Genomic DNA, 15065 nt, shown 5'->3' with positions numbered 1-15065 from the left:
CACCGAAATCGGATGTGATTTACCCTCCTTCCCTTGAGCATGATGGTATTTTAGGTGCAGGGTGGCAGAGCCGGGCTGACTGCCTATGTGGATTCAGCCCAGGAATTCACCTCCCACGGGCTGCTCACCTGCCGACAGCAGACTCTGGGGCCAGGGCCAGGCTTTCACTGGGCGAGCAGCTCTGCTGCCTAATCTTCATTTCTAGCTCTTGCTGCCTGGGCTTGCTGAGTTCCCACTCTAAAGGCTCTGTAGTAGATGTGTTTTCTTACCTGTTTTGTACACATTTGTCCACAGCGGCTGAAAAGCTTTGAGTGAACCCTTTGTGGCTTCATCTGAAGACATTCCTCCAGTGGATGAACAGCGCTGAGCATCTAGGAACAAGAGAACCTTCAGCTGGCATGACCAACCCTGGCAGAGAGTATCTGTGTGTGGCTAAAACCTCTGCAACTATCCCCACTACCCAGCCTCATGTGCCCAGAGAAACAGGCAGCTTCACAGAGGAGATGCCATGGGGCGGCTCAGCTTAGCGCGGCACAAAAGGATGCAGGATGCGTGCCCGGAATCCCAGATGGTGAGCACGGTGGTGGTACAGTCAGCCACAGCTAAGGCTGTGCTGGTGGCTGCTCAAACCAGGGCAAAACTAACCCTGGTAATAATTACCTGGTATAATCCTGCAGCGGAAATGTATAGTCCTTCTCTGTAGAGAGGACCTGAGTCCCTGCAACTTCTGACTTTCTCACGTAGCACCCTGCTCATCCAGGAATTATGAGGATTCAGCACCTTTTCAGGGGTTGCCATAATCTTTTGGGCTCAGACCTCTGCTGTCTATGTTTGAATACTGTATCATTTACGTATTTTTAGGTATTTGACCCACTGTTTCAAAAAAGATGAGCATGCTGTATTAATCAATCATCAGGATTCATGTTAGCACTGTTGAACTGTTTTCTGACTGACTTTGTAGTTTTACTTGGAAAAGAGAGATCAAATGGATTTTTATTCATTCTCATGGCATTATCTAATCCCTCTCCCACACTCCTGTCAATATGCCCTCCTTACTAGAGGTCTGGAGAGGCAAAACCTACCCTCTAAATGAGCAGGAGCAGGAAGCCCAGCTTCCTCTTGCTTACAAACCACTGTTGGAGCACATGTAGGTTGTCCCATGTTGCTTTCCCCTGGTTGCAGAGGCTGGCTTTGGTGGACCATGAACCTTCACTTACTTCCTCTCATCTTAAACGCAGTATTTTTTCTTGATGTTCCTCGCCCTATGGTAGCGTCCCAGGGATTTCGTTGTTGTTTTGATCTGTGGAATTACATTAATGCAATAAACTAGCAAACACTGAAGCAAAAGAAACCAAACCAGCATGACAGAGATACCACAGTCAGAAAATAGTGATAACATTTGCAGACAGGCGTTCTGCCAAGTGAAGGCTAACTTGTTGCTACACAAAAGAAATATTTATAGCTAATTTATTTTACTGGTCTTACAGAAATACACATACAGACAATTTCTCATATGTATTATCTTTATCTGAAAAACATGCAAAAAAAGCATTAAACTATTTTGATTGGCATAGACATTGAAGTGTATGTGTCTAGGCACTCTTTCTGGACCTGGAAACTCTACCAAAGGAATCATTACTACTTAGTAGTCCTGCTTGGGCAGAATCTCTGCCTTCAGCTTAGCTCTTGGGCCTAATCTAAAGCACCTTGAAGTTACTGGGGGAGCCTGTGTTGACAGCAGCACCAAGTGCTCCTTTGGGCCTGTACTTTCCGAATTCTGATGCTGTAATATTTCAGGATACTGGCGTACCCATAGGTCTCCTTTCTGCTCAACTTCTGCAGCTTGCGGATCAATGGAAGAAAGCATGTGCCTGCATCTCAGCTGTTCAACCTTCACTTAAATTGTTGTTAAGATGGGTATCCACCAGTAACTGGACTGCGAACACAAATGCCTGGGGAGGTTGAAGAATACGGTCTCTTCTGCACTCTCTGCTGTGCATTACTGCAAAAGGGCACATTAGCCTTTTTCACAGAATACTCTTTCTCTGTTTTGTAATTTAGTCCATATCCCAAACATTGCTGGAAAAGAAAAAAAATACAGAAGGATCTTCTCAGAAACAGTTATTGCAGTTATTGTTTTAAAATAAGAAATACTATTATATCTGTTGTGATCTAGAGATTTTTCTCTTTCTAGTGCATTCCTTTCTTCTTTGAGCTCCACTGAGTCCTTTCAGCATTAGAAGAGGCATGTGTGCGCTTGTGTTTGTGCATGTAAGTAATACTGGAAAAATCATATACTTTTCATAAGCCGATTTATGTCTTTAATCTTGGGAGCATAAACATATGAACCAGTATGACATCCCTTGTTTAAAGCTTCTCCTGTCTTAGCGTGCTTTACCTTGAGGTAGTGTGTGTCATTACAGCTTAAGCATGTCATTGTTTTGCAAATCTTTTGGGACTCCAGATGTGCTCGCAATTAAAGGCCGACTCTTATTTGTATGATCATAACGCAGAGAGAGGTCACTGCTCTTTTGTGCAAGATCACATTCAAACACACCGGGAGCAGCAGACCCCGCTCCCCAGGCTTCTCTCTGTTAAGGGACAATGATGTATCCTCAGACCTAAATTTAGTTCACAATAGCAGCTGTTAGAGTGAAGGTTCAAACCAGCCCGGTCAAAGGGTCCCTTTCTTGGCCTTACTTCCCCTCTTCTGGTGCTCACCTGATGTTGTGTTGAGCCAATTCAACTTGCTGAGCTAGCAGAACATTTTCTTGACAACAAGGTGAAAGGCTTTCCGCTGTGTCAGGGACCTGAATTAGCTCGGTAGAGAATCAAAAAAGCTCCAGAGGTGGTGTAAGGGGGAATGACCACGCTGCTAGGGCAGGGCAGGGGAAACTGAGGTCTGGGAATGTGGCGGGGAAGGGGCAGGGAAAGGGAGGAGGGAAATGTCAGGGCTGCTGGTTTTCAGAGTGATAAATCCTCTCAGCCTTGGTGTGCACCCTCAAGGTTAGTGTTCAGGTGTAGCTCCGTGTGCCCTCCTCCCCTTGCTCTGGCATCTGCCTCACTTCTCGGTGAAGAAAACTTCCTCAGGAAGGAAACTCCCTTCGGCTCAAGGAAATTTCCTCAGCAAAAGAAAAGGAAAAGCTGGCTCGATACCCAAACAACTGCTTTGCTGTGGGTCTGACAGCACGTCAGTGGCAGCACACACAGCTGGGGGCAGATAATGCGTAGGCTGTTTTAAAGCATTGTAATAAATTTAAAATCAGTACATCCAAATTGAAGTGACTGCTGTTGCAGTCAATGGAGATGTCAGGCTCGGTTCGGTGGCCTAAACAGAGGCACCTCCTGCCCTTTGAGATGCTCGGACGATCCCTCTGGCTCTCAGCTGCTGGTCCTGCTGCTTGGCCCCCCCGGGCTCCCCCCACCTGCCCACAGCCCAGGACCCCACGGCAGCTGTTGGTATTCCAGAGGAGTTTGAAACCCTCAGGGGATAAAATCTGAAGAGTTGGTGGGGCTGCCTGTGGTGTTGGCACACCTTCGTGAGTTGAGACAAAATATTGGCTTTCCCACAGCATATACCTCTTCACACATTAACACAGGTAGAAATGACGTGCTGGGTTACCCTCCCCAGGATTTCTCATGTCAGTAGTCCCAGCTAACTGTGGTCTTCCCAGGGGATGTTTCCCTGTCCCTCCAACAAGAATGGATCAGACATATCTCCAGCTGTTTGCAACAACCCTGTGTTTGTCTGTTGAAGGCTCAAAAAGATTTTAGAGAACTTGTTTGAAATTATTTTTCTTTTTTTTTTTTTTTTCCTGCTATGAGGGTCTTTGCTTTTCCTTCTGTGAAGAAAGGGAACTAACTACTTGTTGCTGTGGAGCAGCAGCGGTGCCTATACCCAGGGGCACTGCTCAGCCGAGGAGAGGATGACAGGAACTTTTGAGGAAGAGGGACTGAAAGTCTAGATATTTACCAAAAGCTTAGCAGACAGTGCATCCAAACAGGACTCCCGCAACACACTTTCACAGCACAGGCAGGTGATTGAAATGGTCAAATCCAGCCCCTGCTAACTCTTGTCTCCATGGTGGGCCCTGTTGCTTCTCCAGCTGTCAGAAACTCCATGCAGATGGGCTCTCTTCTGGATTACTGGGTGAGCAATTTCTTTTTACAAAACTACTGGGAGATGAAATGTTCAGGTATTTTGGAATACCATGGAAACCAGGAGGTGTTAGAGGTAAAGCCTTTTATGGGAGATGCTTATGCAGGCTGAGCATCTGACTGTTCTGAAGATCTCTACAAAGATCATGTAATCTATACTACTGCTTCTGCCTCTTTTGTCTTTTTCTCCTAATCTTGGCTTTATACCTTATACACTGATCTACATGCTCAGAGCAATAAGTCACTCCCTCTGCAGCATGCAATCTTCTTTCCTTCTCTAAACACCCTTGCACATCTTTTCCATGCAGTTGTCTTCAGACATGCTGCATCAGACCATTTTACACTTACACTGTTGACCTGCCTGCTACTTGTGTATGTTGAAATCTAGTTTTCCTCAAATTTCAGACTGCACATTTGATTAGTAACAATCAGAAGATACCTAATAGATAATACAGTTGAACAAATCACTAAAGAGCTTTGCAAATACCTTGCCCATCTATCCTCTTTAAAGCAATACAAAAAGCAGTGCAAGCTTTATCTACTTAACAGCAGGTTTTTATTGTCACTTTGTGCTAGCTCTCCTTCTCCCCTGATGTCATATAGGATGATTATACAAACATAGCTTAGTAAGCCCTGGTTTTTTTTTTAAATTTGAATTTTTTTAGCAGCATAGTTGTAGATCCATATTACCCTTTAGCATTCCTTATATTTTCTATCCTGGCTTTGCTTTCACATCTCTTGCTATTGTTAATCTCCACAGCTCAAATTTGCCTAGTCTGAAATCCATCATTGTACATCATTTAATGTGACATTTCTCCAGTCATCATTGCTGCAGATCAATAGAAACAAATCCCTGTCTCCTGACTACTTTAGCTAAGTATCTCATGCATGACTGTCTTTCCAATTTGATCCAGTTTAACAGTCTGCTTCTCCGCCCTCCCCAGCCCCACTTCTCTAATCTTCAGAGATAGATATAAATCTTGAGCCAGACTCCAGGGGGTTTTTCTTGTACGGTCTTCCCTCTGTTTGTGCAAAGCGCTCCCTGACCGACTGGCTGCTATTGCCAGACAAACAGCTGCCTTAGCAGTTGCACTAACAAATAAAAGAGGAGGGAGGCAGGGGCGGTGGAGGGAAGCCTTTTGCCCTTAAGGTCCTTTTTCACTTACTTTACTGAGAAATTCAAAAGCTAATGAGCGCCCAATGCTGGAGGGAAAACAGGAATAATCTGCGATCTTTGGAAAAGAGTGAAAATCTGTCACCACTAGTGAGTGCTTCACATCAGCATATCTTTTCAAGGCTACCCCCACAAGACAAAGGGGTTAGAAACTGATAAGTAAAAGCTGAGATTTTCCTTTTCATTGCTCTGCCCTGTAGGCTGGCTGCAGGATTGACAGGTCTCTCCTTTCTCACCTCTCCCAACTTCCCCCCATCAAGACAGGACTCATGAATGTGGTCTAACTTCAAGGAATTCTTAGTGCTATGTAACTGGACACAAACAGTCCAGATTAGACACAGACATCTGGGAGCTTTGGCTGTCCCCCTCCTTGCCTCCTCAGCCATCCTCTTTTCTGTTTTTTTTTTTTTGCTGTCCTTCCAATTGCTGCTGTGTGCTGTGGTTTTGTGAAACTACGTTCAGATGAGTTTAAATGCAGCTGATGGTCAAGCATTCAATTTGATGAGATTTTAGGTGCCCGACTCGCACATGGGAGCAGATTAAAATTAAATTGCTGGAGTGGCTATTACCTTGAGCTGCTTGGCCTACCTTTCTGATGGAGGTTGCTGCCACTGGGGCAGGGATGATGGCATGGCTCCTGGACTGGGTCAGCTAGGAGCTGCCCTGTAATTTGAGAGCTTTTGCTCTGGAGTGTTAAAAGAACCTGAAGCTGGCATCAGTTTATGTTAATGTATCAGGCTGTAATCTTTGGCAGCCCAGGAGATGCTTCCTAACTGTTCTCTCTGGCTGCAGGGGTACCCCTTGTGTCTGTGCACTGGGGTGTATGGTGGAGCAAGCTGCCAACCTGACTTTGAGCCAACCCATTTTAGCCTTCTGCTATAAGTGCAGCAGAGCCCTAAAACTCTGTGTCTTAGATCATTAGTCTGCTGATATTGTACCATTCATGTATACATACGCACAATCATGTGCATGCTCACGTATGGGAAAGATTTGTCTTTATGGATCATGATAATTTCTGGTATAAAGAAAAAGTTACTTGCTTTACTGACAGTAATAATGTGCATTTTTTTTCTCAAGTTATGATAGCCCATACTCATTATTATCGGGGCTGATCATTTGTCTCTATATATTTCTATTGCTCTCAAAGGAGTTTGAAAGATGAATCCATAGTTTGTGAGATGCTCTGATATATACTGCTGTTCAGGTAGGGAATTGTAATAGAGTTTGCTTTTCTCTGTTACTCACTACACTGTTATTTGTCTCCTCATTCACAGTGTTCTCACTTGCAGATCCTCTCCCTGTGCTGGTCTTTGGGATGAAGGAAATTATGTTCTGTAAGTAGGTCTGTAATATAAAGGACAAGGTTTATTAATATCTCACAGAATTTGGATCCCTAGTTCTGTGCCAGGATGCAGTTTTATGGAAGAGATGCACCTAAAAATAACACTTAATGCTCCATCATTTACACATATTACAAACCCTCCTTTTAAAGTTCGGTTTATAAAGCCAATAAATACTGTCTTCCTGAAGAGTTCCTGAAATTCAGGTGAAAAATCCCAAGACGCAGGTGACTGCTAGTATTTTTTCGGCCAATGTGTTAAAAGGAACATAAGAAAGGAGACATTTCACTGCTCTTTTTTTTTTTTTCCTTTGAAGGTGCTGGTTTATAGGATGTTACAGTGACACCTGGTGGAAAACAGTGTTGGAAGTCGAAGGAAAATTTCTGCATCGCAAAACGAGTTGTTAATTTGATAATCTCTTTAATGTTATTATTTTATTAACTATCTATTTTGCAGTAGCGGTTAGAGCCCATTTGTGCAAGGTATGCATGTACTACACATATATGAACATGCAAATGCTCACTTACAGGAATTATCAGCTTCAATTATAAAGTTAGGGTTAGTTGTGTGTATTTGATAGTAACCAAATTTCCTTGCCCTAAGAGCCAAATGCCAACATTTTTATATGGCTGCCGACTTCTTCAGGCTTTCAGATGCACCTTGATTACATTCCTCACCAGGTTCTTAACTTGATCCTTCTTTCTCCCTTCCCACTGCTCCTCTCTATACATCCCCAAACAAGACCCAAGACATCCTAACAATCAATTAGTTCTGAAAAAAACCCCAAACCAAAACAAAGTGTTGAATAATTAAATGCAATTAAATGAATTTTTTTTTTTAAAGATTGAACTTAGACATATTCATTTACCTGGGCTACATCTAAGCTAGTAATTTAAATCCATGCCAGGCAGCATTCTTAATCCCGAGTGATCACATAGATCAACTATTAAACTGTTAGAGTTGTCCCTGGCTGGTTTTGGTCCACATCAACACTAACCCAAATAATAACCAGGAACAGTTTGGGATATAGTAAAAGCTAGGAGCCATTCCCCATAGGTATTTCAGTTGTGGCTATACTCTTTTGGAGCATGAGTACCTGGGGGTGCTGGTTGACAGCCGGCTGAATATGAGCCAGCAGTGTGCCCAGGTGGCCAAGAAGGCCAACGGCATCCTGGCCTGTATCAGAAATAGTGTGGCCAGCAGGAGCAGGGAAGGGATCGTCCCCCTGTACCAGGCATCGGTGAGGCCGCACCTCGAGTCCTATGTTCAGTTTTGGGTTCCTCACTACAAGACAGACATTGAGGTGCTGGAGCGTGTCCAGAGAAGGGCAACCGAGTTGGTGTGGGGCCTGGAGCACAAGTCTTGTGAGGAGCGGCTGAGGGAACTGGGGTTGTTTAGTCTGGAGAAAAGGAGCCTGAGGGGAGACCTGATCGCTCTCTACAACTGCCTGAAGGGGGGTTGTAGCGAGGTGGGTGCTGGTCTCTTCTATCAAGTAACAAGTGATAGGACGAGAGGAAATGGCCTCAAGTTGTGCCAGGGGAGGTTTAGATTGGATATTAGAAAAAATTTCTTTACTGAAAGGGTTGTCAGGCATTGGAACGGGCTGCCCAGGGAAGTGGTGGAGTCACCATCCCTGGAGGTGTTAAAAAGCGCCTAGACAAGGCACTTCAGGACATGGTTTAGTGGGCATGGTGGTGTTGGGTCAACAGTTGGACTCAATGATCTTAAGGGTCTTTTCGAACCTAAACAATTCTATGATTCTTTGAGTGATTTTTAAAGTGTGGATGTGGGTTATCCCATGCCACCTGCTAGGGTATGGGTGTGGGTACATTTAATTTACTGGTACAGATCTACTAGCCCTAGAGACCAAATCCTGAGGGTCCCAAATCTCCTAAAGGCCTATCCGAAGCACAAAGTGCTCTGCCTCAGGAAGAAATTGCAGCCTACATCTGCTGTCACCAGCTTCTTCTTCAGTTTTGCTGCTCATGTGAGCTCTGACAAAGCTTCTTCAGCCAAGATGAGCTGGATTAGCAAAAAGCTACTATTTAAGCAGTCAGACTAAACTGGCTTATTTTGGCTGGAGCTAAGGAGTTCCCTCTTGAGCAGCTTTGCTGTTGGGCTGCAGCAGGGGCAGCATCCTTTTGAAGTGGAGAAGTGACAAGAAAATGGGGCAGTAACCCCCTCACCTCTGTAGCTGAAAGCTAAGCTCACCTTAGACAAGTCTTACTGTCATCTAGGAGTTCCCTTGAGTGGTGATGAGGAGGCAGACATAATGCGCAAGGAAATCCCCAGATGCTTCCCAGGACAAATGGAAGAAAAGGAAGGAGCCTGCTCCACAAAGCCTGTCCTTCCTCTGACCACCTTTAAGCCATGTTCTTGGCAATATCCATCAGTTTTCTCCAGCCTGGCTTATCTTTTCCTCCTGCCTTGGCGCTTTTAGCTCCTTTCGCCTACCAGGCATGGGTGGGCTGTGCTGCAGCCCAAATTGGAGAAAACAGCATCAGGTTAATGCTAACCAATTCACTTCTGTTGTTGCTGGGTTAGTGTTAACGAGATTCTTAGCCTGGTTTATTGCATGACTGCACGAATGTTTGCTTGGCAAGTGAGTGGGGCTTGGGAAGGTGTGGTGGAAAAGTGGGTCCCCTCTTTAAGCAGCAATGACAGGATATGTCAGTTTAAACTGATCATCAAAATGCTATGTTATTTATAAAAGAACACATTTTATTTATAATGCATAATACACATGCACAAAAGTGACATAACATGGATTCATATATACATACATATATGTAAGCTGGATAGATTTCCTACTGCAGTTCACAGAATGACTCTGTGGGTAGCTCTGCCAGTACAACAGAGATGTGCCACAGACCGGGAGCTGGATGTATCTTAAGCTTGAATTCCCACTGACCTCTTAAATGTGAGTCTCCAACTTTACGTAGGACTCTTCACCTCTCTTTAAATCAGATATATGATTTATCCATTGGCTTCAGTTTTATTCCATGATATGGGCACAAACTTACCACTACAACTGTGCCCACTCATGTAGAGACCCCCTGGCAGATTGGCTTTTGTTAGTTTGTGTCTACACTGCATCAGAAGGCAGACAGGGGTCTGTTTTGGGTGGTATTTTGGTGTGGAAATGGAACATTTGGAAACAGCCATTAAAATAGAGAATTAATGTTTTTGTACTGACTGATATGAACTGTAGTGTTCTAACAAGGTTATTCATCATCATAAACAATTTTTCTTAATTGTATCAACTTGAAAATATTTAGAAATAGCTTAATCATAGTAGAAATGAAGATTAGGCCAGTTTTATCTCACTCTTTCCCTGTTTCCGTGTTGCTTGGAGCACCTGATTAAAGACATTGCACTTAGTTTCCTCTTTACTTTAATGATATTTACGTAAGGAGATATGCTGACTTTCATTGGTCAACTCTCTTGTTTCAGTAGTTTAATGAGAAACTATGAAATAGATCTTGTGCAATTTTAAGAAAAGTGCTCTGCAAGCTGAAAAGTTGTTGAAGGAGTGGAGTGTAAACAAAAATTTAAAAAATATTTAATAAACTGAAATGCAGAAATTTCATGGTCATGTCTCCATTATCTAGACTAAAAGGAGTTCATATTGCCATGTCAAGGAAAGAATCAGATTGACAGGTGACATTTTTTAAGTTATGAGGAACACTTGCGTGTGGGATTTCCTGCTAAACAGACTTGCTGCTTTTTACTGTGTATGGATTTCTGCAGTGTACTGTACTTTCTCAAAAAATTGTCAGAACTTACGTACAAGTAATTTGGTAACTTTTGAAAAACTGTACTTAATCTTTTGAAAGATAGATGGCTATTAGCACTGTAGGAATTTTCTGTTACATATCAGCTTTTTCAAAATTATTTTAAAGAACATATCTGAGTAAAAGCAGAGTTTCAGAACTAATTTTTAACATTTGAATTTGTGGAACTTGGTAAGGAAGAAGTCCCATTAACCAGATTGCATAGGTTTTCGTTTTATACTTTATATACTTATGTTCCAAGAGCTCCTGAGCTACTATAAATGCTGAAGAGCCTGAGGGGTAGTGGAGAGAAAACTTAGTTCTTTCAGCTTATTCACTTTACTTATCAGTTTCTGTCTAGTTTATGACTTTTCTTATATAAACCTAGGAAAACTGTAAGTTCACAAGAAATAGTCTGGGAAACTGTGGCTTGCCCAATTATCTTAAACTAGTTTCAGCTGCTTTTTCAAGTCATCTATGCTTTAAATTGTGGGTATTTCTTTAAGTATTGAAGTAAGTGGTTATATCCTTAATCTTATGCTTTCTTAGTGTTCCTTCGAGTAGTTGAGTGGAATTTATTATTTTTCTTTCTACTGATGCATGACAAAGATAAGCAAAACCTCTCAAATCCAAACAATAGTTCTGCATTAGGCTTTCAGGAGTTACCTCCTTGTTTCTATTTGCCTGAAACGTTGATATTGTTTAGAAGACCATGTACCTTTGGCCTGTAAAAAGGACGTTTTGTGCCTTGGGGCTAACTGTGGAAACCTACTGCAGAGGACTATCACCTGCTCCATTTTATTTCGTACATTTGTCTGTGCATTTAAAAATACAGTGCATTTAAAAATATTTCTAGTTTTGCACACTTTGAATGATGTGAAAAACCAAGCACCTTAGCTCGAGAGCACTTTTGACAGGAGAGGAGGGGCGGTCACCATATGGCTGCTTAAAACCCCTTCAAAAGGAGGCCAGACAAAAGGCATTTAGCTTTGAAGGAAGGTCTTTCTACTCCCAAGAGGTCAAAGCCACTTGGCTTTGTCATTTGTGCCCAACATATTTATGAAGCATTTGTGATTGACTCAGTGAACCAGAATCAGGAGATGAGACCCAAATTCCTACTTGAGATAACTTAATTAACACCAACTGATTCTGCCAATGTCTTTGTTTGATCGTACTCTGAAATTAGTCTCAAGTGAGAAGCTATTGGTGTGTCAACAATAAATTTCTTCAAATGAGGAAACGTTATACAAAGAAAATTTGTTTTATAAGAAACCAATGCTTTAATATATTTTAATCAAAGAATTTTGGAGAAACATTTTGACTCTTTGTAAAAATGTATGTATTTCTCTTATAGGAAGAAGAACTTGGAATTACTAACCTTTGCAATGTTAGTGACATCACTGGAGCAGTGAGTAATGGTTTACTTTGTTAATTACTGACATTTTATGTTACTGCTGTTTCAATAAAATGGGTACAATGATCATATTGTCAAAGACTTCACATAAATGTGCACAGCTGCCTGTCTGGCATAAGTCAGTAGGTTGTGTGCTTAGATTTGGCTCAAATTATTAAAGACACAACTATCTTTTTTGTTTAAATAAAATGTGTAAAGGATGTGGGTCTCTGCTGTGAGTCATGTTCACATTTGTGATGTACAAAGTTCATAATCACTCATTTTTGAGAAAATGAGTCAAAACTAGTGTTCTCTCCAAAATGCAAATCATTAAGACTGTTTTATTCAGCTACCTTTGTACAGTTGTTTATTTTGTTTTCTCAGTGATTTGATGGGAGAAAACTTAAAATGATAGCTGTTGAAAATTTAGAGTTCTATAGGACTTCAGATGGTTGTGTCTGTCATCGGGGGCTCTTTAGCTTAATGTGAGCTTTCCATAGGAACATTCTTGTGAGGACTTTAGCTGATGTTCTTCTAGTTCAGATTGCAAATGTAATTCAAGTTGGTGGTTATATATACTCTTTGGAGAGCAGTGGAGAATTCAGTCATCAATATTTTCCACAGAGACTAGTGAGAAGTAGCCTCTCAGCACCTGGTATCTAGGAAGGCTGGGTCATTTATGATGCTGGGACGATAAAAGGCTCTGTTGTCATGACAATACACAGCAAGGTTGACTCACTTATTTAGGTTACTGTGTATCTTTGCTCAGTGTTATCAAGTCTTACTGTTTTTTTCATGAGGCTTTGCGATGCTTGATATCAGTCTCCTGCTTCCAAAGTTGTTCCCTTCCAGCTTCCCTTTAAAAAAACCAAACGTACATGACCATTAAGAAGTGGATGGGACAGAATAAACAAGAAAAGTCCAACATCAAATCCAAACCACATAATATTTATTACATCTTTGAAAACTCATGGTTTTAAAGTCGATGCTTTGCCCTTTGGAGAGCGGGGGGCTTGCATTGAATGGCTTCCCAGTGTGCTTGGCTGTGCGGCATAGTGCACATCTGTGACTTCTCCACAGAGAACAAGTGGTAAAATAAAGCTGGGAGAGAGGCAGCACTAGCCACATACATCACGGCTGGCTGGGTGACTGGTTCCCAGGCTGTCTTAGCCAGGGCTCCTTCTGCCCCGGAGCTGTGCACCAGCCCTTTCCCAAGGCCTATGTAAAGCTGAGCGCTCTCCCCAGGTGACAGTCACCGTCTGCTCGGGTGTCCCGAGTCCTTTCAGTGCTCTCGTTACACGCGAGGCTGTCAAAGTCTTTAACAGAGGTGAGCAGGTAGTTGAACACCTACTGTTTTGCACAAACCGATCTCTAAGAATGACTTATTTTTTCTTCTGCTCTATATTGGATTTTACAATGAGAAGGGCACTATACAACATAACTCCCTTACTGTAGCATCTGAGTACCTATAATCTTTGGTGTATTTAATATTTTTGTTACAGAGTTTAACTGCTGTAAATGCCTATTTTATTGCTAAGGAACAAGGATACAAAGAAGCGAAGTGACTTGGTCATGCGGAATGTTTTACCGCAGCTGAATATCGAACTATTGTCCTCACCCGTAGCACCGGAGTGTCCCTTCTCTTTAAAAATGTGCTTTCAAAGTTCTTTTTAAAGCCACCCTCTGCCTTTGCAGTGCACACAGGGATGTCAGGTTTGGAATGCAACGGTGCAAATCAATTGCCCGCTGGAATGTGTGAGTATTGCCTTAGCCTTGGCTCTATAGCACTTTTCTCCAGTCCGTCAAGTACCTTATCCAACGGCAGATGTGGAAAACCTAACCAGAGCAGTGTTTCTATGAAAGGATGGAATGTCCATATTTCTCCTCAGTACGTTTATAAATTCTCTTTGAGGAAGCCAATAATTCTTGCTGTGGGAGTTACCTGTAATATCAAAAGTTTTCATTGTGTTTGTCAAAATGTGGGGACGTTTTACAGTTCATTAAGCTCAACCACTCACCCAGATTTTCAGGCAGTGAGAAAGAACTAGTGCTTTTCAGGATTTTACTCTACTGGGGCCTACTGGTTGTATGCAGATGTAAATGAAGCACATGGTCTTTACTAGCTTGATTTCTTGCTTTTACTAAACCAGACGGATGAGAATTAACACTGGTCTGGGACAACTGCCATGATAGTTTTTAAATTGCTCTTCTTTCTGGACATCTTGAACATCTGAAGCTCATTCATCCTTGGCATCATTTTAATGTTGACTTTCTGGTTTTTCAAGTGTGGGTTTTCCTTCTTCCATTATTTGCCAGCGATAAGGTTTTGTAGTGTACTTTCACTGTAAGAAACTTTTAATTAATTGATATTATCTGTTTGAAATACTCTGTGATTATATTTATGTTAATCCTGCATTTTATTAATTTGCTTCTTGGCAGAACAAGACATACACCAGACCATGTGAGGTAAGTTAAATGCTATCAGATCAATACAAAAAAAGTCACTATTTCAGTGATTACTATGTTCACATAGTGCTAAGAAATGCAGTGTAGATACACAAACTTATCAATCCAGGTCTAATTGTTTGTGCTCCCTAAAGCTGAAGAATGAGTTGAGTACCCGAATCCTTTCTTTCTAGCATGGTGGCTAAGGAATCTTTGCATTAAATACTGCTGTGTAGCAAAGAATATTGCTTTAAAGAAAGAAGACTAATCACACCAGTACAGAACACAGTACAGACCTATTTAAACTGTGTTCTAGGCTCTCACAGGAGTCTTGTTCTATCCAGTTTTTCATTAATGCCATCAAAGATGATCCGGAGAGGGTGCTTTTTTAAGGCTGGTATGACACCAGCTTGGCGAGAAGCAGAAACAAGAAGTGGGAGCTAGAAGACAAAACACACTCTTGACTGAGTAGTGAGTCCAAATGAAGTAAAATGCAATTCGGTAAGGGGCAACATGTTGCCCTTTAGAAAGACATCTCACATGGGGAGTGCCTGGTCTGTGCTGCAGATGGACTGGCGTTTACAATAATAAGTATGAGGCAACGAAGTGCTGCTAAAGAGTGCCTTTCTGGGGCCCTTTTAGCATTAGCGTATAGCGTCGGATGGGATGGGGATGAGATGATTGCAGGATTGTGTTTGGGACTGTTGAGACCTCAGTATGAAGGTTGTACCCAGATGGGGGCAACACACTTCAAGCAGGTGATGGAGGAGTTGGAGGGAATC

At 42.2% G+C, this 15065-nt stretch overlaps 1 protein-coding gene across 1 annotated transcript in view; it reads left to right on the top strand.

The window, feature by feature from the left end:
- The first annotated feature begins 10231 nt into the window (after nt 1–10231).
- ROS1 (ROS proto-oncogene 1, receptor tyrosine kinase) overlaps nt 10232–15065 on the top strand; it is a 32304-nt gene continuing 27470 nt past the window's right edge. Inside the window, 4 exon segments of the mRNA XM_069804556.1 lie at nt 10232–10472; nt 11800–11853; nt 13534–13593; nt 14278–14308. Of these exon segments, the coding sequence (XP_069660657.1) occupies nt 10350–10472; nt 11800–11853; nt 13534–13593; nt 14278–14308 (268 nt within the window). The 5' untranslated portion in view covers nt 10232–10349.

The sequence above is a fragment of the Haliaeetus albicilla genome, chromosome 17 (assembly GCF_947461875.1).
Source record: "Haliaeetus albicilla chromosome 17, bHalAlb1.1, whole genome shotgun sequence".
NCBI lineage: Eukaryota > Metazoa > Chordata > Aves > Accipitriformes > Accipitridae > Haliaeetus > Haliaeetus albicilla.
The sequence above is the reverse complement of the archived record's forward strand: the minus strand, read 5'-3'. Positions and strand labels throughout refer to the sequence as shown.